Genomic DNA, 23,071 nt, shown 5'->3' on the forward strand with positions numbered 1-23,071 from the left:
TTTCTCCCCCTGGATCTGTTTCTCAGAGACAGATTCTCATAGGGGTCTCGTACGTGTTGCAGTGCTGGGCCAGATAGAGACTGTTTTGCTTGGTCTCCTGAGGCACCTAGACAACAGTGTTTAGGGAAGTATATAAAAACGGGGCAGGAACGGAGTGATTTTTCTTTTCCTTTGGCTATATCCTCCCTATATTCTGGCACTTCTAGAGCTGCAGTTCCATCCTTCTCCCTCCCTACCACAATGTCCAGCAAAGTGTTTCTGAATTCAGCTTCTAAGAATTCGTATAAATAAGCAGGATTTTCTTGCAATAATGATGCAGGGGGCTTACCTTTGGAAAACGCCCTGAAATGTCATAATTGAACTTTCTAGATTAATATTCCTTATATGGATCTGCTCTAGTAGCTTTTATTTGACTGGGAGTTACTCCAGTGGCAACCATGATCATGTACTTAAATCATTCAGATATTTAAATGATCACAGTTTTGTAAGTGGTGATGTAGTGAGAATAACAAGTCGTTGATTTGCTGTCTGCGTGCAAAGAAAAATAACCTGATATTTAGTGTGTAATGGTGAATGAAAGAGCAAGTGGTGTGGAGTTTTTGTGCTACAGCCCTAAGCAAACTGATTGGGTGCCTCTTGGTGGCATGCTTGGAGGTAACATGCCCGGTTTTATTTTTAATGTGCTAATTTGAATGGTTAGAAATGATCGGAGCATACACAGGTGGATTTCTGCGCGGGCATCAGATGTGGTTTTTAATCTTACAGGCAAAGCCATTTTGATCAAACAGCGTTGCGGTTAGAAGTCCCTAGAGATGCTGACATGTCCATTTAATCTCTGAAGGGAAACACATGGAAAGGGAGAGGAAAGCCTCTCCAGGCTTGATTTAACCACGTGAGTCTTGCAAAAGTATAGCTTACTGCAAAAATTACTGGTAATCAGACACGCTGTCACAAACAGACAGTAAATGTGTAAGTATAAAACACTTACACCAGCCCCATCACAGGCCAGACAAAGAAGGTTTCAATGGGAGTTTGTATCCACAGATAATGGATTAAAGTGGTAATTGATGCCAGCTGCATAAAATCACTAGGAAGGGCTCACCAGCTGCCTCTCTCCTCCAAGAAATAAGGATGTACTTTTGTATTCCTTCATGAGAATGGCAGTCTCTCGCCACAATCAGTTTTAATTTTCCCCTTTTGTGATCCTGGTGCCTCAGCAAACAGAGGGACTGTTAGTGGCGGTGGTGCGGCGCGCACGTTGTCAGGTGCAGGCGAGGGACCTTCCATCCCTGAGGCCGACTTGCGCCTCCAAATCCCAGGACGGCCGCTGAAACACCTCCCTCTGCCCAGGAGGATCCCCGCTGCAGGCTGCAGCTTGCCCTCCATGCGGCGCATGTGTCCATAGGGAGACCTGTGCGGAAACAGTCTTATCCGGTGAGATTTTTGGGTGGGATTCATCTCGCCTGATGCGAGACATCTGCAAGATTGGTGTCTGGATCTTGGCTAATGACCTCATCCTCCTTTTGTAGTTAGTGGGGAGAAATAAACACCAGTATGGTGCACGTTGTTTGGCCACTTTCAGATGTCCACGTTGGGATGAAATCACTTGTACCATGGAAAAAAGGGTTCCTCAATCTGGAACAGAACAATTTTGCTTTGGCCACCTTTTTTTTATTATTTGTTTTATTTTTTTTTTTAATCTTACACCAATTGCTCTACCACAGTGGTACTGCAGCCTTCTCTGTGCTGATTAATCCTCATGATAGTTCCTGTTGCCACAAAGTCTTCAGGATTTTGTGCCAGGGAGTTATCGATCCATACTAAATAAGTAGAGTCCTCCAAAGCCTGATGAGAATTACTGAATCCATTTATTTTTCTAGGCTGGAATTTGGACTGATTGAACTGTAGGTGAGACGCTATTTGTGTCACGGACAAATGTGCAATGACAGCTGAAATAGGAGTTTAGGACCATCATTAGCCTTAGTTAAGGGAGATTCCTTGGGCTTGCTGCAGGCCATCGAGCAGGTGTTTTGACACAGCCACAAGGAAAAACTGAAAGAGCAATAACTGCCTGCAGTCTGCTGGGTCTGTGTGTGCCCTTTTTTTGTTGTTGTTTGTTCTTTGGTGTGAGTTTTTTTTAATTGCTTTATTTTTCAGAAATAGATCCTGTGTAATTGTCATTTTGGCTGTTGTTACAATAGATAAACGTGAACAATCTTTAGAACATCCTGCCCATTGTATCGTGAAAGCTGTTGTGTTCCCATGCTGAGTGTAGGAAATAATTTTTATATAAAAAGACACTACAAAATACCAGATTAATCCAATTGTACCTATTAACCTATCAGTGCTTAAGCCCCAAACCACTGAGTTTAATGAAACTCCCATTACAGCTTTTTGCCGAAGTTCAAAATTCGGTGTGGTTTCTAGTATAGGCATATATTCTTACTCTTTTTTTTGGCATATGATCTAAATAAAATCACACAACAGCAAGGACAGTAGAAGCAGCTGAGGAAGCACTGAATTAGCTTTTGGCTCAACAAGCTGTTCTGATAACACTTTCTCCCAGGGCTGCTGTTCTCTGGGAACTTTGATTTACAAGATTATTTTACTATTTTGTTCAGTGTTCCAGAAATACACAGTATTTTACTTTAAGATGCGTCATGAGAAGATTTAAGAATAGTTTATCCCTAGTGCATTTTGGGAATTCTCTCATAATAATTTACAAGTAAGCACTGCATCCCACTGTTAGTGTATTTGGAATAATTGTTTGCTCTGTAGCATAGAGTGGTTTCTTTTGCTGAAGCCGTGCATACCAGTGTGTATAAATAGTTAACGTGTACTTAGTATTAACATCTGCATATGTCGTGAATAGGATATTTGATTGCCAGCGTGGTGCAAATTGCAAGGAAGTTTAAGGCTTAAAATTTTCTCGTGTAATCAGCTTTAACGTTACAGGATAATCAAAATACATGCTGCCGTTTCCATCAGCCTGCCACCCTAGGGAACAGGGTTTTCGGTTTCTTCCTGGAATCAATTTAAGGTAGACATTTTCCCCCTAGATATCTAAGGCTAGAAAGTTGAGGAGGCTATAAAGATTGTGCCTAAAGGGGTAAACCAGCTGCCTTTTCATTTGTTGCCTTGAGAGGTGCTAGATCACCCACTGCCTAAGTGTGGTGAGAGAGCTGGGGGAGCGCGTTGGTGGTGGGATGGTGCCTGCTCCTTCTTCTACTATATCTGCTGGCTGCCTGCTCAGGCATCATCTCAAAGCGTGCCTGCGTGGATCCTTCCATGCAACACGCCCTACTGTCACTTCAAAAGCCAGTTGTGGGTGGTTTTAAGGAGCTGTTGCATAGCATTGCCCATTTCAGCTCTTTGAAGGGACGACCTCCCTTCACCTGAGCTGCTCTCTGCTTGGCACCTCGCTGAGGCAGGCAGAGCCAGGGGGAAATCCTTCCTCCACCTTTGTGTCCCAGCATCCTGTTTACTGCCCAGGCTCCCAGCCCTCTCTTCCTTATGCACTTGCTCTTCCTCCACAGAGACAGATGGAGGAGGAGCAGGCGGAAACTTGCGCTTGAGGCGAACGCCTTGTCCGCGCAGCCAGGGGAATTCCTGATCTCCGCCACTGCTTTCCTGCGCCATTCCCATGCTGGTACCGAGATGGGACCCTGTGATCCCCACCTTGGGGGGACCCACCTCGGAGGGCCCACTTCAGCAGCTGGCTGCGCTGAGCTGCTGCCTGGCATTTAAATAGAACTGGTTGCAATTTTCAAAATTAAAAGACAAAAAATGAGGAAAATGGAAATAATAATCCTCTGTCGTAAATTCACAGATTTTTCCAGTTTTCTAGTTCTTGGGTTATGTAGAATAAAAGCCTACTAGCTATGTATTAGCTTGAGATATTACAAGTATAGGGTTTTTTAACAGATCCTGTCCTGGTCCATGGTTTGATGAAGTCCAGCTCATCCTTTGTTTGCTCTTTTGCTCCTGCTGAAAACTTGGGAAAGTAAAGGTCTGTTTCAGACAGATTTAAACAGGATTTTGATGGCACGAACATGGGATGTGTTTACTGAGCATGATGCTGGTATAAATTGAACTTTTTAGAAATCTACTTGTGTGAAAGAGAAGAGGAAATAAATAATGCACATGGTGTATCAAACATTTTTTTGTTTTGTTTTGTTTTCCCAAAGGATGAAGAAGAAGAAATCAAACTGGAGATTAATATGCTTAAGAAATATTCTCATCATAGAAATATTGCAACTTATTATGGTGCTTTTATTAAGAAAAGTCCTCCAGGACATGACGACCAACTGTGGGTAAGCAGATATTTCTCAAGCATGTTCATAAGCCTTTCCTTTTTGGATATAGTTTGAGAATGACAGAAATATTGCATTATGGAAAGACAAACTAATAGAATTTGGTGCTTGCCTGAACAGATAGCTAAGTGAATCACATAGGCTAGTCATGCATCCTTAAGAGGATGGCTGAACCAAGAATTGCTATTAGCAATGGATTTGCTCTTTCAGTAATTTTTTTTTCCCCCCATTTCCCAGATGGATTGTAACATGTTTCATGGGAACAAGGCAGATGAGCTGAGCAGTAAGAATGTATGGTTGTAAAAAGAAAGCTGCACTTGAAAATTGTACCCGTTACATTTCTCATCCCACCTCATGTACACCCTCTGGAGGATTGAAGTTTGGGATTGAAATGGCAGAGTACAGACATCAGTGCATGTTCTTTCATAAATAAATAGGAGTTAAAAAACAAGATGTGTTGCAATGGTGTGATCAGTTTGATTCCTTCAGCATTGGATGTGCTTGTAGTCCTGTTGCTGCTAATGCATTTTGCATAGCTGAGCAAATCCAGATTCTCAGCATTAAATTACAGTGATTAAATCAGTCCTTGAAAATGTGGAAACTGATGTGAGACATGTTCCATATATGTCTGACACACACTGGAGACATTTGGTTTGAATCCATTTTCCAGGCAGAGATGTAAAATAAATTATGTTCTCTGCTTCACGAAGGTTTCCCAAATCAATGCTGCAACCTGATTATTTTGCTTTGCTATAGAGCCAGGAACTGTTGTTTGATGCTGGTTGTATGTTTTTCAGCTTGTTATGGAGTTTTGTGGAGCAGGCTCTATCACAGACCTTGTGAAGAACACGAAAGGGAATACTCTGAAAGAAGACTGGATAGCATATATCTCCAGAGAGATTCTCCGGGTAAGGAAAATAGCCTGCTCCGCTTGAAAACACAGAAGGAGCCTTACAGAGATGTAGCCTAGCTTGAGATTTTGCAAGAAGCTGTTTCTGATCAATCCCATTAGCCATGTCATCACTTGGAGAGTGCGTAGGGGCAGATAGGTGTCTGCTCCACATCATTTAACTCAGTGTGAGTTGTACTGTATTGTAACAGCAGCCTTGCAGAAAATAGCGATTTTTAGTCATGGGAAGCCAGCAGAAGAACTGGTGACCTTACCTATTGTAGAAGCTGTGAAATGGTGTCCATAAGACACTGTTGTTGAGAAGCTTGTGGTTGTAACAGTGTCGTAACGGAATAGGGTGTGGAATGGGCTTTTCCAAATGTGTTTGCAGCCGTCTTTCTCTGCTCTTAATCAAGTCTGTGGAGGAAGAGAGTTGTTGGCTCAGACGAGCACTCAGGACTTCTGTGCTGCGATGTGCTTGCATATTGTATATTCCTGCAGTCTTATCTAGAGCAAGCAGCCTCTGTGTATGTGGCTGTGTACTGTAGAGTGCTAGCACCGCTGCAAAAGTTTCACAGGAAGAGGGATGCCACTTACCAGTTTTTCTAAAACTGAAGCTTTAACTAATTACTCTTCGTATTTAATTTCCAGTTGGTACAGTTTAAGTGCTTTTTGAATTGGCATGTGTTTGCTGTGCTAAGTAAATCTGGTATGGTTTTCCTCGTGCTTCTTTGTGAAACAAATTGCCTCCTACTCATACCACTACACAGTATGTTTGTGCAGTTGCCTCATCAAAAATGAAGTTCTGAAGGGCTTTATGTTAAAGGAAACCACCAGTGGCTCTTGCGTCAATCAATGCTGCTGTTGTCTGTGTTACACATTTGCTCTGCCTTGGCGATTTTTAAGATGGGGAGGGAGGGAGACGTATGACTCTGGTCTCTTGCTCTAGTTCTAAATGCTAGGAGAGAGTCTGGCTGCTGGCGTTCGGGCTGACACATTTTAAGTTGTTTATGAGGGAGAAGAAAAGTTGAATACCTACTGATGGCTACATTTCAAAACAAATGGATAGCGTGCTTTAATATGAGGACAGCTAACTTTTGCAGGACTGAACTTAGGTGTGATTTGACAACTGTGTGACCTTGGAGGTACCACATGCTATGTTGCATTTATCCTGGGTTTTCCTCAGGTAAGGTGGTAGGCACACTTGCTGAGGAGAGGGAAAAATCATTTACCTCAGAAAAGAGTCAGGTAGAAGCTGTTTTCTCATTCTTGTGGGAGATTGGCAAAAGGAGCCTTAATTGTTTGCTAGCAGGAACTGGAATATCTGGAAAAAAGGAATGCTAAACTCCCATTGTAAAATCTGATTCCACACCAAGTTTGTAAGAGATGGAGGAGAGAGATTGTGTAATAGAAAGTTAAAAGGAGCTGAAGTGCCAAAGATTGGTGCAAGTGGAGACACAGGTGAGGGTCTACCCAGTGGATCCCTGCATAGTTGGAGGGGCCTGGGACTGCAGAAGAATGGAGACATGCACCTCTGTCTCCTTCTAGCCCTTCACAAACCCAAATGTGTTTTTTCAGTAAGGTTAGATGGTACTCTGGAGAGAACAGACGATTATCTCTCTGGCTGGGTCAGTGTAGCACAAGGCTTTAAAAAGTATCCTGTGTGAAGCTGTGGAGAAGCCTACGTTCCTGCGACAAATAAGACCACACTTAGCATTAGCAGCCAGCAAAGGGTCTTGGGGACATCAGCCAGTTGCTTGGTTCACTGGTGACGTGTGGGGAGGAGCTGTGGATGGCGGGTTTTTTTTGTCACACTCATTAACTGTTAAACATTTAACTGTTTTAAAAAAAGAAAACAGCCCAATAGTTGTGTAGGCAAACCGGTAAATGATCATTTAATGAAGAACATGTGTTAGGAAATATTTCTCTACAGCAACCACTACTCTCTTAACCTCTTGCAGCTGTAAAGGTTCTATTTCTTTATTTTTCATAAAACATTAAAAGCCTGTGAGGGCAACACGAAGAGGCAAGACGATCCTACTGGAGACTACAATTTTCCGAGCAGAGAGCTAAGGAGAAACCAAAATACAGGCAGTTGCTAAGAGGTTGCCTGTTGTTCTTCCAATTACATTAGAGAGTAAAATGCAACATATGTCTTCCTCAGCCCTCCCTCCACATGGCTAACGCTTTGGGGCATGCATCCAGGTGCTGTCTCAACAAAAAGCACCGTATGCCAGGAGGTTTTGTTTCCTTTGGAAAGTATAATGCTCATGTTTTTGGGGCTTTTTTTGTATGTGTTTTTTTTTCTTTTCCTGAGGAACAATTAGCTGGCTTCATATTGATGGAGGCTAGAGATGAGAACTGCAGCTCTGCAGCTGAGCTTTTGTTTGTCATCAGTCATCCCTCACCCTCAAACATAACTGTCAGTCCATCACCCTCCCACCTCCTTCTCAGGGGTGCATATAATATGCATGTTGGTGCTGCTTCCTTTCTCCCTCCACCCCCTTCCTGGACTAAATTTTGGGTGATCCTGTGTGTGTCAGATGTGACGTACACAGACACCAATGTCATTTACAGTGTCATGGCACGGAGACTTTATGCTAGCTGAACTTTATTCAAGCGGCAGCTGAAAGGTGTTTACACAGTGCAGACATTGGGCTGTATTTAGGTATAGTGTGTGCATGACCTGAGGCCTGTGTCTCTGCTCCGTTACGAAAGCCGTGTGGGGGGCTTGGGGTTACAAGGCTCCCGCCGCTCCCATTGCACCCAGCTGCTGAGCAAGAGCCCAAGACCCCGCGTTACAGGCTGTAGGGGTGATGAGTATGCTTAGTCTGTTGCTAAACCAAGAGCCTAACTCTGAGTGTCCTTCTCTTCCTCTCTTAATGCAGGGGTTGGCACATCTTCATGCCCATCATGTGATTCACAGGGATATCAAAGGGCAAAACGTGTTGTTGACGGAGAACGCAGAAGTGAAACTCGGTAAGTAGACACACGGATCCAGTTCCGCATCCATTCAGCCTTTGTTTTCTGATGTTCCCAAACTGATTTCATACTCTCGGAGCTGTGCAGCATGTTCTGTAGCGTGAGGGCTCTGTCACTGCTTCCATATGGATCAAGGTCCTGCATATTTTCCCTCCTTCTTTAGGAGGATGGACTACGAGTTGTCATTGTGTTTTGTTAAAACATGTTGGCTTTCATGCCAGAATTAGTGAGGGGATTGTTTTGTGTCCCCCCACTGAGCCGTGCATGACTTGGGTTGGTTCCGATTCCCTTTATTCTGGACTCGGGAAGTGACGGGAGTAACTCTTGTATTTGGCTTTAATTAAAACAACACCTGCTGTGCAGGTTCTGGACACAAAAACACGATCTGGATAGCACTCTTAAGGGAACTATGGCATAAAGTTCAAAATGCAGTTCCAGCTCTGGCATGCTGTTGTGGTTTTAGGCCAATCCAGCAACTAAACTCCACACAGACCCTCTCGCTCCAGTAAAGTGGAGAGGAGAAAAATGTAATAAAAGGACTGAGGGTTGAGACGAGAACAGAGGGAGCACCCACCAACCACGGTCCCGGGCAAAACAGACTCAGCTTTCTCAAAGCAAAACAGTTTATTAACAGTTACTTAAAAGAATAAAGACAAGCAAAACCAGTTACTTAAAAGGATAAAAAGAAAACAAGGTCAGATCTTAAAACAATACCTCTCCACCCCCCTTTCCTTTTCTTCCCGACTCTACCTCCCCCCCTCAGCGGCGCAGGGGGACAGGGAATGGGGGTGTGCAGGTCAGTTCATCCCATGTTGTTACTGCCGCTCCTCTCTTAAAGGAGGAGGAGTCCTTACATCATTTTCCCTTGCTCCAGTGGATCCCCTACTCACAAGGAAAATCCACAAACTTCTCCAGCGTGAGTCCTACCCGCAGGATGCAATCCTTCCCCATCGGATTGCTCGGGTGCGGGCTTTGCCACAGTCTCAGATTCTTAGGGAGTTGTTGCCACTTGCTCCGGTGTGGGTCATCATATAGACTTTAAATGCATCTCTATACAGACTTTAAATGCGTCTCTACCTGTGCCCATGCTTCACGACTGTCCTCAGGCTCAGACATCTCCTTTAAACAAAGCACCTCCCCACCGACAGGGGTCATCCCACGGACTCTAGATGCGTACTGTCCTCAGGCCCAGGCATCACTTCTCCGATGTGGCTTCTCCATGGGCGGGTCTCTGCTCCACCAGGACCGCCTTTGGCTGCAAGGGGCCGTTTTCCGTCTCTCCACCAGTTGCAAGGGAAACTCAGCTCCGACACACCTTGTCTCGTTCCATCTTCACTGACCTAGTGTCAGTGTGGCTGTTTCTCTCAGATCTCAGTCCTCTCTGGGTGAACTCGGCCCAGCGGGCATCCCGGGAGTGGGGCTCTCCCGAGTTCCCCAGCCGGCTCCGCCACTGCTATCCTCAGTGAGTGGCACTGGCCCGGTGCGGGCAGCCGCCCAGCTGGGAGCCGGGGGAGCGGGTGCCGTGCCCCTCTCCCCTCTCCTCGATCCTGGGCAAAGGCACACACCTTTCCAGTTCCTTTGTCCCGACGTAAATAGGGCAATTTGCAGAGGCGCCAATTGGCTCAAGCCCCAAGGGGGATGGGAGTCGGATCTGGTGGGCAGCTCCTGCCACCAGAACCTTCCGCCCCCCGCATCAAACCATGACACATGCCTACCGAAAACTGTGCTCATCCCTGGCCTCTTATCTCCCTTCCAAGTGGACGTACACTTTTTTCCTCCTCTCTAATCTGTCTCTTCCAGTTTCCACACACTTTAACCTTCTGTGTTTGTATCACGCTACATTCGCCACCTTTTTTTGGTTAAATATAGAGCCATGCTGAAGCCCTCCCACCCAGCCCACATCCCTTCTGTTTTGCATTACACCTTCCTGCAGCACGAGGCATGGGAAGATGTCCTGGCTGCTGGAGGAGGAAGCTCTTGGGAGAGCTTTCCTCTTTTTGGTCCAAAGTGGAACATGGTAGCTCCCAAACCGTTGCTCCCACCGAGATTGTCTTGTCAGTGTCACTCAGATGATGGATGCAGTGAAGCTGACGCAGCCGTCCTAGAGCAGATGCAGTTACTGGTATAGAAAGGCATATATCACTGTTGTCTTGAGCGGAGAGCGCTGGAGAGAAGAAAACACCCTTGTAATGTAATTGCCCTTTAATGAAATGGGCATCTCTTTTGCGGCCTGTGTGCTCAAAGCTAGTACCCCTTGAACAATCTTCATCTTTTGCTTCTATCGACATATCTGCTCTGTGCGTTAGAGCAGAGAGTGATTTGTTGAGCAACAGGTTATTTTTGCTGTCAGATTTCAGAGCCAAAAAGGTGGACAGCTGAAAAGGAGATGTGTTCACGTGTGTGGTTTTCCCATAGCATGAGAGGTACCTTTGGGAAGCAGCTCCCTCTGTGTAGACAAAGGTGTTTGACTTCACCATTCGGGAAGGAGATAGCCCTTCCTCAGCCTCTCAGGCAGTATTTTTGCAGCTGTACGCTCCGTTCTGTACAGGCAGGCTGGTGAGAGGGACAGAAGAGGTGCTTGTACGCTGCCAGGTCTCTTGACGCTTGTGGCCCAAGCAGGTTGCATGTGAAGCACAAGGACTTGCCTTTCTCTTCAGCATGATCCTCCCACATGTAACATCCACAGGGGTTTATTTGCAAATCACCTTACAAAAGTAATCACTGCATTATTTTTCCCCTCTTAATTTATTTTACTCTTTTCCCACCCGCAGTGGATTTTGGTGTGAGCGCTCAGCTGGACAGGACAGTTGGCAGGAGAAACACTTTTATTGGAACTCCGTACTGGATGGCTCCAGAAGTTATTGCCTGTGATGAAAATCCAGATGCTACGTATGATTACAGAGTAAGAGAATCCTGTTCACAGGAAAAAAAAAAAAAAACAACAACCCAACATACAAAAACTCTACACTTGTAGTATGAGTGTCTATGAATGATGGCAGTTTTTGAGACTTCTTAGGCTTTGTAGGAGTAATATTATTTTGTGTAGGTATATACTTATTACAGGAGTACAAGGTATGGGTCACTGCCAAACTGTGACCTTTAACAATTGCCATTACTTGTATTGTCATAGCTTCGAGACATGAGGAGTAGGACTTCTGTGTGCTGTAGATGCTTAGAGAAGGCAAAAAAGAGTTTAACTGGAAACTCTGGTGTTCTCAATTTGTATAATGATTGTACTTTAAATTGTGTTAGACTATGTCCCAGTTATTGTAGTAACCCAGAACAATGCATTTTAGGTATTGCCTTAAATAGAACCACCGTCTGGAGAGCTGGTGAAGTACAGAAGGTGCTCTTTAAATTTTACCTATTCCTGATTGCAAGATACATATACACATTAAAAAAAAGAAAAATTATCTATCACAACGTTTCTCAACAAAGATAATGTTTTACATAGTTTGCTGCAAACCAAAGATTTAATTACTGCAAAACCGTAATTGGCTTAATGATATTTGCACTACCCTTAAGAATATTATGTATGTGTATTTCAAGTTAGATTTCGCTAGTGAAAGCCTCCTGTAATCTTAAAAGTTCTTCTCAGCTTGCTTCAGTGAAAACACAAGGAAAGAAAAAAATGTGATAATATGCTTTTAAAAAGATCTTCTCTTAGGCATATGCAGTTGTTCCAACTTTTATCAAAGGGCAACGAAGATATCAGAAAGGCGATGCTAAAGGCCTTACACTGAATTTGAGAGCTGAATATTAATTATATCAATTTGCTGAGACTGACAGTGATGTTAGCTATCGGTATGTTTGCGTGTGTCTAAACCTATTTTAAAAAAACAGATTATTTCAATTGTTCTTTTTGTACCTTTTGACTAAGATTGATCAGATTGATCCTATTTCTCTTGATTTAATTGCTTTTTACATCCATCAACTCATTGTACTAGAGATAGCACTTTATATCTTTGCAGATGGAGTTATTAGGAAGGAAGGGTGGCTATTAAATGATCTGATAAAAGAGAAAAACTATGCAGTATTTGTTAATGCAGCATTGATGTGAAAAATAACTCCTGCCTCTGAAAACACCTGTTTATTTTTCCTGGTGGAGCCTGTAGATCTCTCTCCCCCAAAATATTAATGGTTGATTTTGTAAGATCATGATGCTGTGCAGCTTAGCTTAAATGGCTGGATTGGACCCAGAGAAGAGATTGCCTTGCTGGGTCTGAAAATGCGATCATTAGAATTGCTTCGCTGCTTGTAGTACAAAAAAAAAGCTTATTTGCTTATTAGTTTCAACTAATCTTTTAAAAAAATGATTATTATCACCAGAAATGAAGACCGCTTTGCTCAAGAGCAATTCTCTTTCAGCAACCTTCTCCCGTGTTTTGCCCCTTAAGCTGTGGCAGTCTCTGGAGTTGGTTCCTTGCCAGGACTCTTCCAGCTCTTGCTTGCGTTTGACCCTCCTGGCTTTCGCTCAGGCTCTCCCTAGTCAGGGCTGCTGGACAGAGGTGGTAGCTTGAAAGGCTCCCACTGGAAGGCAGACTCTTGTTTCATAATGTTTCAAGCAAAGCTGAGATGGTAGGGAAGGAGCGTTCACTTTGGCTGCAGGCAACGTGTCCAGCAGAGACTTGCAAGTTTAGCAGTGATGGCTGTTCCCCTGGATAAAACTATTACTTGATTTTTGAGACTAGAAAAAAGTTAAGGACTGGGTGTATTCCACTAATCTGTATTTGTTTGTTTTCTGGTTTAGACACTGAAAAGACCTGCCAATTTTTTTTTTTTTATTTTATTTTTTTTTACCCCACAGTCTTCATATCTCCATCTTTTGTTTGGGGGAATGGGTACAGTGGTTTCTGTGAATCTACTATAAGGAAATGTTCAATCCTTTGTAAAAAAGCATTGAAAATTCTATTGTTTCATAGACTTAGCTTTGGGGCCAATGTATTTTTCATTGTTCTAATGTGAATATATTTTTATGTATTACTAGAAAGGGTTGTTTGCACACTCTGTATGAACATGTGTGCGCATTTGTGTGTATATATATGTATAATATGACAAGTAGGATTTTATGATGCTGTTACAAAAACAAGAAGTAGCTTATATTATTTCAATAGCCTTGGTGTTTGGTTTCAGTCTCACCTACAGGGCCTCTGTAAATAGTGCTGTCGTACTGTCTGAATGGGTAAATCCACGTACTAACATATGGTCTCTCTCTTTTTATGCAGAGTGACCTTTGGTCATGTGGCATTACAGCCATAGAGATGGCAGAAGGAGCTCCCCGTAAGTGATACGTGTGCTTCTCCAGTGGGCTGATTAAGACTGAAACGTATACTTGGGAGATGCTGGTTGTAATCTAAGCCTAGTTTTGAGGTTTCTGAAAGTATCCGCATGTTATTTCTGTTCTCTTTGGTTTTGCTTGTCCTATAAATATAAAATCCCATAAATAGCGGTGCTTTTGATAAAGATAGAGTTGTGTTTAAGCACTACAGTGCAGACTGCAGTAATTTAATTTCTATAGCAGGAATATTTGGAAGCTAATCGAGCATCAGACTTCCTTCCTGTGGGTAGTGTATATTGTGTTTTGGAGTTGTGTCCCGATTTGTGTACGGCCTGGCCTGGGATGCTGAAACCTCAGCCGGGGAGAGGTACAGTGGGGCCTTGAGTAAACTGACCTTAATGAAAAAAGCGTCTGTAGCAATTGTTTCTGTGCCAGCTTTCCATCAGTTTGGGTAATGGTAATATGCTTTTCCTTTCATTTCTACTCATTGGTGGGCGGTGTCGGTCTTCCTTAGTAGTGACATGACTTAAACTGTAAATCCATCTTCAACACAGAATGTTGAAATTAATGCTCCCTGCTTGAGAATACTTATCAGTTGATATGGATATTTTTGAAGAGAGAAATCTGGAAACAAAAAATGCACAACTTTTTGATAGCTTATTTTCTGCTCACATACTCTTTTTGAATATCAAGGCAGACAGCAGATATATGCAAGGAGGACAGAAAGATTTAAAAAGAAAATAAATTGGGCATGATGTTTTGGCTTTTAATGGTCATTTTTATGAAAGTCTTTATTGAACTAGCAAATATGCTTACTCCCAACCCCAACTGGAGCTCTGGATTTAAAAAAAAAATAACAGCCTGAGGTACCTAAGAGCAAGTTAATTAAATTTTTTTTACACATAAACAACCACCACACCACAGCCCAGCTTGAAACCTCTGTCTTTGAAGTAATCAGGTTGAAATGAAGTATTGATATTTTCCTGGCTAAAAAATGGTCATTTCACCATAGCCACTGCCTGATTTTTTTTGGTTGTGGTTGTTAATGTAAAATTTATAAATCAAAGCACAACACTCTTGTTTTGATTCATGATGTAGGAGGTCTGCTAGTTCGGTTGGTTTTTTTTTCCCTTCCTAATTGCACGTTTGCATGAATGCCCATGTGAGAGCTGCTCCCAGGTCACCTCAGCCAGCGCTGTATTAACAGCATTTGAGCTACCACTTGACCTCCTTTTTGCCCTACCTTTTTGTTCAGTACATTGGGTTGCCTGGGTGGCTTTCAATTAAAAGCTGTGTCTGTGGGTTTTGTAAGCCTGGAACTGGAGACTAATACATTTTAATTTCCAAACCGAAGCAGAACTTGGCCCCTCTTTGTCTAAAAGCACAAGAGGAGCATTTGAACAGATAGCAAAGATCCAACGTAAATGCTGAACAGCCCTTGCCTTGGTCTGTCCTCTGGAATGTGGACTCTGCCTCCTCCTTCAGTGATGAATGAAGGGTCCATCTCTAAGCTTGATGGTCCAATGCAACCCACAGGCATCCAAGAGGCCTCTCTACCAAGGTTGTGGCCCTTTATTTCTGCATCCAGAATCCTTTTCACATTAGTCTGTTTCTCAACGTAGGAAGATGGTAAAAACAGAGGATTTGCTTCTAGCGTCCTTTCTTGGGCAGCCTCCCTCCCTGCTCCCTTGTTTCCCTGTGTTGGCTCTGCTGTGGTGCTTTTGCTCTAGAGCAGGAGGAAAGTCTGTCCTTAATGGACTAAGTGTCTGCTGAAACCAAGGGGACTGCTTTTGACAAAAGTCATAGGTTTGCATTTCAGTTCTGCAGGGAATTCTTTTTTTGGTACAGACGCTCCTATGCTTCAAAACCATCAGGCCTTGGAATAGAGAAAAGCTCCAAATCTGGAGAGTAAAAATGAGGCGTCCTGCTTTAATTGCTTGTGTGGTGGGAGAGGAGGACGGGTGCAGTTAAGTTTGTTTGTAACAGTAACCGTGTCGTTCTTCCCTTCCGCCATCGTCCTCCCCCAGTGTTTTATTGACCAGAACATAAGTTGTATGGCTTGGGGCTGGAGGAAGGCTGCGCACAGGTGTTCCCATCGTGGTTTTGTCTGAAGATTAACAGATGCCTCAATCTCTTTCTCTTTTTGGGGCCGCCCTTGGCACATTGAGCTATGGAATTGTCGTTTCAGGCTAATTCCATTTAGTTGTGTTGCTGTCTGCATCTGCTGCATGTGTGTTTGGGATGGTGGGAATGGTTGTGGAAGCTGAAGCCATGGTATTGACAGAGAGTGACTAAGCCAATGTCTATACATTTCTGTTTGGTTTTGTTTTCTTTCCTTCAGCGCTTTGTGACATGCATCCCATGAGGGCACTCTTTCTGATACCCAGGAACCCTCCCCCACGGTTAAAATCCAAGAAATGGTATGTATGAGTTATTTCTTGTTTGTAGCCCCTTTTGTAGCGTGATTCTTTCTGGTCTCGTTGCATGCTATTTTGTTACCGCTTCCACAGAACTGTAAAGCAATTTAAGTTAGCAAAAATCACTGTTGATATCTTCTGTGCCACCGAATCAAAGCCTGAAATAAAAAGTGTTCATTGTTTATTTAGTTCTGTTTGTCCCAGAGAAATTTTATCTCGAATTGCGTGAAAACAAAAAACAAGCTTTTTTTTTCTTGACAGAGCAACGTCTGTATTAAGATGACAAATGGATCCATATTTTTAAAAATGAACTCCCGCAGCACTCTTAATATGCAGTATGTTTTCTCAGATGTATCGTAACACAGAAGCAGAACAGTACTGTAGTGTTCTAGTTGCTAAGTTGAAAGGAGCTATTAAAACTAATGAAGGCTTTTACTATAATTATTGTAAACGATTGGAATTGAGTGTGTGCTTCTTGCCAGCTGAGAAGAATCCATTAGTATCGGAGGATTTCCTCCCAGTTACTGGTTACAACTGGCACATATGAAACAGAAATACTCCCTAGAAAGGGGTTTCGTATAGATTGAATGTGACCACAGGATGCTGTGATCCTGTCAAAATAATGAAGTGTTTTGACTGTCTATTCAATATCAACATAATATAAACTCGACTTGCTTGCTGGGCTTGGTCATTGCCTGGATTGACTTATTTATGCACTTGTACTGTCAAGGCATCCCTCTCCCTCTCTCTTACTTGCTCTCTGCATATGTTAAAGGAGTAGAGATGCATATACAGTATTTGCATAAGCCTTTCATTAACCTTTTTATTTAGAACAATAACACTTAAGACGTGAGGAATTTAAAAAGAACAAACAACAAAGTTACCTTGAATTCAGCCTCTTAGATTACAGTGAGAAAGTGAAGCAATGGACTTAACCACGTAGTGGAGGTATTTGCCGCCCAAGCACAGAAGCAGATTGAGAGCACCTAGCAATCAAAAAGAGACTCTGGCCAAAGCCAGTGCTGCTGTGACTCAACTGTTTTGGTAGTGTGCTCATTGGCAGGTTATGAGAAAACAGGCCAAATGATCAAAAATGTAATTTTAAGTATTTCCATTATTGACATTTTACGAGGCAGCTTGTCTGAGGACCTGTATCTGGAGAGGTCCTCTTTCAAGAGTTCAGATGAAGGGCAAATTTAGGAAGGTGGTGCTACAGCTTAGCTAACTTCCATACACTGTCACTTTATGTGATGTGCAGGAGGAACTCCGTTCAGTTCATGTCCTTAAATTGCCTTGGTGAGAATTTGACCCAAGTGCCTGTGTTGAACAGACAACACTGTTCGACACCCGCCTTTTGTTCTACGAGGTTTTTTTGTGTGTGCGGCTCTTCAGATAGAACATACAATAATCTTAAATTCTCACAGACCTATCTCAGTGAGCCCAGGTGCATACAAAAGCAGCGCGGTGCTGCTTGTGTCAGGGAAATGTTGGCCACAGTTCTTATGGCTTTCGGTACGTCTGTTCTGAAGCAGACGTGCCCTTAGATATCATGGGCAGGTGGAAACACACCAGTGCTGCCCTGCCTGTGCTCCAAGCAAACTGGATGCTACCCAGATCTGGCCCAGGAGTCGCAGAGCTGGGTTTGCATGATTTGCCTTCTCTAATAGATCCTACCTTTCAGGGCAATTATGCCTGTGAAAGAGGGCACATTACTGTGAGGCTGTGCCTAAGCACGGCAGGTATGTTGGTATCGCCCTGTGTCCATCCAGCCCAGTTCTCAGCTGGAGCGCACTCAGCTCTGTTTAGGAGGCACACTTGTATACAGCACTTGTACCATCCCCTGGGATGTGATGCTCTTTAAGGAAAGGAATTAGACTTTCAACAAGAACAGAAAAAATGTTTGAGCTGAGTTTTACCTGTGATCTTGTTTTGGTTTGGCTTTTTTCCCTCTCTGCTTTCTCAGGTCAAAAAAGTTTTTCAGCTTTATAGAAGGTTGTCTAGTGAAGAATTACATGCAGCGACCTTCTACAGAGCAGCTCTTGAAACATCCCTTTATACGTGACCAACCAAATGAAAGGCAAGTCCGAATCCAGCTTAAGGACCATATAGACAGGACCAGGAAGAAGAGAGGAGAGAAAGGTATGCAGCTTCTGAAAATCAAGTATTGCAGCTTGTTAAAAATATATATTTTTGTCCTGCCTTGCATTCTAAATCCCCACCCCTAGAAAAGCTCCAAATAACCCAAACCCTTGAAAAGTTCTTTCTGAATTCATGTTTTGACTATCAGCAGGCTTTTAGGTTTTGTTCTGTCCTCTACAGAGAAAGTATCAATTTCAAGTGTCTTATTTTCAGATAAGTTAAATTTACTTGCTCCTGGGACACTGCCTTTTCCATACAACCATTAAACAGTATTTAGGAGGATATTGGCATATATGTCTTTCCCTTTTTTGGTCTGTGGTAGGTTCATTCCTGGAATGGTGCCATAAGTCAGACTCGCAGGAAATAACCCATCACAAGAGCTATAAAGCAAATGTCTTGGGCAGCCTGTTCTCTTTATGCAGGTGGTGCCGAGGTTCTCCAGGTGTCCTCTCTTACATATAAAATGTAGTGGTGTTCATGGCATTTGCTGAAGGTCTGCTGCAAAGCACTGTGCTGCTTTACAGTGTGGGAAGATGAACTTGTATGTGCAGAATGAGTTCTAGGCTCTGTGACAGATCTTCTCACAAAAGGGAATAGAAACTGGTTCACTAAGGCGCTACTGCAACTCCCTGCCGTCCTGAAATTAAAGATAAGCACTATCTAGGCCTTTGTTTCTTTCCTGTTAGATGAGACAGAGTATGAATACAGTGGAAGTGAGGAAGAAGAGGAGGAAGTGCCTGAACAAGAAGGAGAACCAAGGTAATAATTGTTGTTGGGAGGGCTCTGGACAGTCCACATCAAGTAAGTCTAGATCTGTGACTATAAATCTGAAGCATTTCTGTCTCCTATTAGGTGCACACAGAAGCCACACAAACCACTCAAAGGGTTTGAATACCTGTTCTGTGACTGCTAAAGGTTTTAAAGCTCCCCCTTGTATGGCTTAGAGCCAGTGAGCTCTGGATGGAAGGAGATTTATGCCAAATATGATTGGTCAGGGACTCCAAAATGTCAGTTGGTCCTTATTTTGCTTGGCCTCATTTCACGCCTTCCTCTGAGAGCATATATTTGACATGCATCCAGTGTCTTCGCTCCGAAAGAAATGAGATTAAAATTTAACATCATGTTATATTTTATTAATGTTCCCTTGCTTTGGAAAAGGTATTTAATGGCCCATCAGGCTTTATTGTACGGGAGGCTTTAACTTCCTCTTGTTGCAGTTCCATTGTCAATGTGCCTGGAGAATCAACCCTCCGACGTGATTTCCTGAGGCTACAGCAGGAAAACAAGGAACGGTCCGAGGCCCTTCGGAGACAGCAGCTGCTGCAGGAGCAGCAGCTTCGTGAGCAGGAGGAGTACAAGAGGCAGCTGCTGGCAGAGAGGCAGAAGCGCATTGAGCAGCAGAAGGAGCAAAGGAGGCGGCTAGAAGAGGTAGAGATAGGAGGCTGGAGCTCGAGGGGCAGAAGCCCTCTTCCGCTTGTGTTTCTCATTCCCATGCCCATTTAAAAAGAGTTCCCTGTAGCCCCAGCACATCTCAGGAAGGAAAACAACATGTACGAATCCACTGGCAAATGCAGAGCAAAGCACTTAAATATGTGTCTGGCTACTTGAATATGAGCTGTCTTCCAAAGCAGTTGAATATCCAGCAGCTCCTATGGAGGCAACAGGAGCCAAAGCTGGGTTGTTTGAAGGTATTTGGGGGATGCTGTGTCTTGATCTCTGTTTCAAAGAAGAGGCAACATGTCTAGACTTTAGGTAGCTGTAGAGAAGGGGAGACGTTAATTATTCCCAGATAGACTTTTTAAAATTTTTTTAATTGTTTTTAAGTGGGCAGTGCCTTGAGATTCTGTTTTTTGGGGCCATGACACTCTTCAAATTTCCCTTTAAAGCTTTCTCAAACATCTGTGTTTGGCACTCATTCATTGTAGGTAGAAGCCTATTTTTTAATCTATTACTCTCTCATGCATAGTAGTGTGATGACTAAAAGCCGATTTATAAATCTGTTAAAATTATAATTCTGTAAAACTTACAAATATGTAAATCATACTTTTGTGATATGGTAAGCATGCAATTTGCATACACTACCTGAAGAGAAAAGAAAATGAATGTACATGTACAATATTGTTCTGCCATACTTTTCACCTCCTAAGATCTCGTGTGCGTTTATATATATGTAGATGGAATATGCAGTGCGAGCTTCAGAGGTGGGAGGATTTCAAAACAATTCTTCAGGCCAGAGCTGGGTATGACACAGAGCTGAAGTGAAACCAATCCTCTGGCTCCTCAGGAAATGCAGGGTCAAATTCCAGTTGTCCTTAAATGACCTCTTGCTTGAGTCGCTGTTTCAACTGTTCACTTAGCCATGATGGAAAAACTACACCCAGTCTGATTTTCCAAATCCTCGTTATGTTTAATGAGGACGCAACCAGGACCAAATGTTGATTTGCATCCCGTGACGTGTTTACATAACAAATAATACAAAATCCCAAATAGCTTTCCAGGTCACATTATGCTCCTTATTCCTCTTTTTCAATGTGCAAGTGAGTTCGGTGCTGCTATAAGGAGGGATTGGTAGCAAAGACTCAGCTATACGTGAAGCCAGGAGGAGGAAACAAGGGAGAGACATATAAACTCCATTTCTCTTCTGTTTCTTCCCCACCCTTCTGAGATCGCCAAGATAAACATCATAGCTCTTCCAACTGTTTTTAGACTCTGGCGCTATAGTGATTTTGCAGGGGGAGCAGATAATAAAAAGAGACTAAGGAAAAGAGAGCATGGGACAATACGAAAGTAAAGTAAAATATTTTATCGATATTGTCAAAGGTGGGCAAAAGTTGAGATACTGCTTAGCCTCTAAAAATTTGCTTAGTATGGGAATCAATTAGTTCTTTTAAATGCCTCTTTAATCTCCAAGGTTCTGCAGGCGGTACTTTTTTGGCAAGGAAGGGGGTTACGATTAAATTATCTAGGTCGTTTAACTTTAGTAATTAGTGCAACCCTTGAAATCTGGAATTTCTTTTTAAAATAAAGGAGATGCTGCTGCTAGTAGTGGAAACAAAGCAAGGCACCTCTTTGCTGCACAGGGTTGAACTTTTGGGGGACATTGCAGAAATCATAGTTTAATGAGCAATTAAAAAGAAAAGGCAGTTATCTGCCAGTTATGTTTAATCAGTCCTGCTTTTAAAATACAAAAAACATCTAACAGTTTCAGTGACCACAAGACAGTATGTACTGTAGGGTGGTGTATTACTGAATAAGATTACACAGTAAACCATGTAAAGTTTGTAAGAGAAAAGCTTCTACCTTTTATTGAGTCTATAACCTGAGCCTGGTTCCCTTAGAGACATAAATATGAGTGGTGAGCTATAAAGGTTTCTTTTTGCAGGTGATTGGGTGGGCATATTGTTCTTAAAGTGAATGAAAAAACAAAAAGACTTGCATTGAGTTTTCCAAAAACCTCACTTAGTTAATTGTATCTTGTGTTGGAAAAATGTATGATCCCAAGTGATTTTTACCAAAACAACAGCCAAAACAAGCTCTTTAAGATGGGGGAAGGGTGGTAGACACATATTTAGATAAACATCAATGTTGTGACACAATTGAAGGCCAAAATACTGAAATGTTGTCACTTTGTCCTTAACTCACCCCCCTGTTTTGATGAAGCCAGTAAACAATGAAGAGCTTGGTAATGTGAGTTAAGATTAGTGTCAGGCATTGAATCTCTGGACTTTCATCACTTTGTTGATATTTTTACCAAGCCTTGCTTTCTTGTAATTTTTCCTTGTGTAGAGTAAGTGTGTGTTTGGGTATACCTGTTTGATGTTCTTTGGGAATAATTTTAAGCTTTAGATATTCTCCCTGGACAAGTTGCTTATGCTTCTCCCCGCTTCTCCTCTGCCAGCTTCCTAAATTAAAATTGAGGGCTTGTTCTTACAATGCTGGCACAGAGCCTAGACAGTTTTGACCGAGACTGCAACAGGAACGGTGTTTAGGACATCTGCCAAAAACTGCAGTTCTCAGCAGTATTAGAGAAAAGATTACTTTTTAAAAGGAATATAGGTGACTTCTAAAACTCATTGTTGCAGGAACCTTATAATTTGTGTATTACTTAGGAGGTGGAAATGGTGTGTGGTCAAAGTGCAGAAAATTACCTGAAACATTTTGGGAAGGGGATTGCTTGTCTCCCCCCACCTTCCTTAAAAATCATGTAAAGATTTGTTGCATAAATATCAGCTATATATCATGTAAGTGTTTAGATCGTTAAAACGAGAAATCTGAGCTGTTCCAGGCTGTTCTAACATAGATCTATGTTTCTGTTCAGCAATGTGGAGACACCAGTGCCCAGAGTGACGTGTATGGAAAGGCATTTGCATTTGTACTTTGCGAAACTGAGTCTGGTTTGAGAAATTCAGAGTTGGCCATGGTGGAATCCCATTCTGCATGGACCTCCACAATTCAGGATAACTTCATTAAATGATGTCTCTATCCCTGGTTATGAGAACATAAGATGGATGTTTTTGAAGTGGTAGGTTATAGCTCCCTTGGCAGGTAGTACAGTCCAGTAGAAGCAGATTTGTGGAGCACAATAATTAAAGCACTGAGGACCCAAAGACTTCACTCCATGTGTTTGAAGACAAGAGGAGTTCCTTTGGATTAGCTGAGGTCTAGACTGCATGCCTGCTTGTGGTTAGAGTGCATCTACCTTTTTAATTTCATCCAAAAGGAGTGGTTGGCACTCCGAGACATCTTCAAAATATGAAACAAAACCTGGTAAGTGGAGATGATTGGATGATTCACTTCAAAAGAACACTCCTGATCTGAAACAAGATGCTAATGCAGGCGTACCTGCAGGCGATTTTTGCCAGGGCTTTGTTTCTTTTACATAAGGAGAGATTATTCCTATCTACTTAATTTGAACTGCTTGCAGTTTGGATTGGTACTGAGTAAAAAGTTCTGCTTCTGCTTTGTCTCTAATGTGGGCAAAACAAAAACCTCTTTATTAATCTTTCCAATCCTCTTCCTAAGCTGGTACCAGGCTACCTAATTCTTTGTGAAA

At 42.6% G+C, this 23,071-nt stretch overlaps 1 protein-coding gene across 30 annotated transcripts in view; it reads left to right on the forward strand.

Moving 5' to 3' along the window:
- Window positions 1-23,071, forward strand: part of MAP4K4 (mitogen-activated protein kinase kinase kinase kinase 4) — a 174,866-nt gene that overhangs the window by 110,540 nt on the left and 41,255 nt on the right. For all 30 annotated transcript variants that reach the window (XM_086610155.1, XM_086610189.1, XM_086610147.1 and 27 more), the window contains 9 exons: window positions 4,188-4,313; window positions 5,111-5,221; window positions 8,091-8,181; window positions 10,956-11,086; window positions 13,410-13,464; window positions 15,804-15,882; window positions 17,843-18,018; window positions 18,705-18,777; window positions 19,236-19,446. In XM_086610155.1, the coding sequence (XP_086466281.1) occupies window positions 4,188-4,313; window positions 5,111-5,221; window positions 8,091-8,181; window positions 10,956-11,086; window positions 13,410-13,464; window positions 15,804-15,882; window positions 17,843-18,018; window positions 18,705-18,777; window positions 19,236-19,446 (1,053 nt within the window). The remainder of the gene's footprint in view (window positions 1-4,187; window positions 4,314-5,110; window positions 5,222-8,090; window positions 8,182-10,955; window positions 11,087-13,409; window positions 13,465-15,803; window positions 15,883-17,842; window positions 18,019-18,704; window positions 18,778-19,235; window positions 19,447-23,071) is intronic.

The sequence above is a fragment of the Tauraco erythrolophus genome, chromosome 1 (genome assembly GCF_009769465.1).
Source record: "Tauraco erythrolophus isolate bTauEry1 chromosome 1, bTauEry1.pri, whole genome shotgun sequence".
Lineage (NCBI taxonomy): Eukaryota > Metazoa > Chordata > Aves > Musophagiformes > Musophagidae > Tauraco > Tauraco erythrolophus.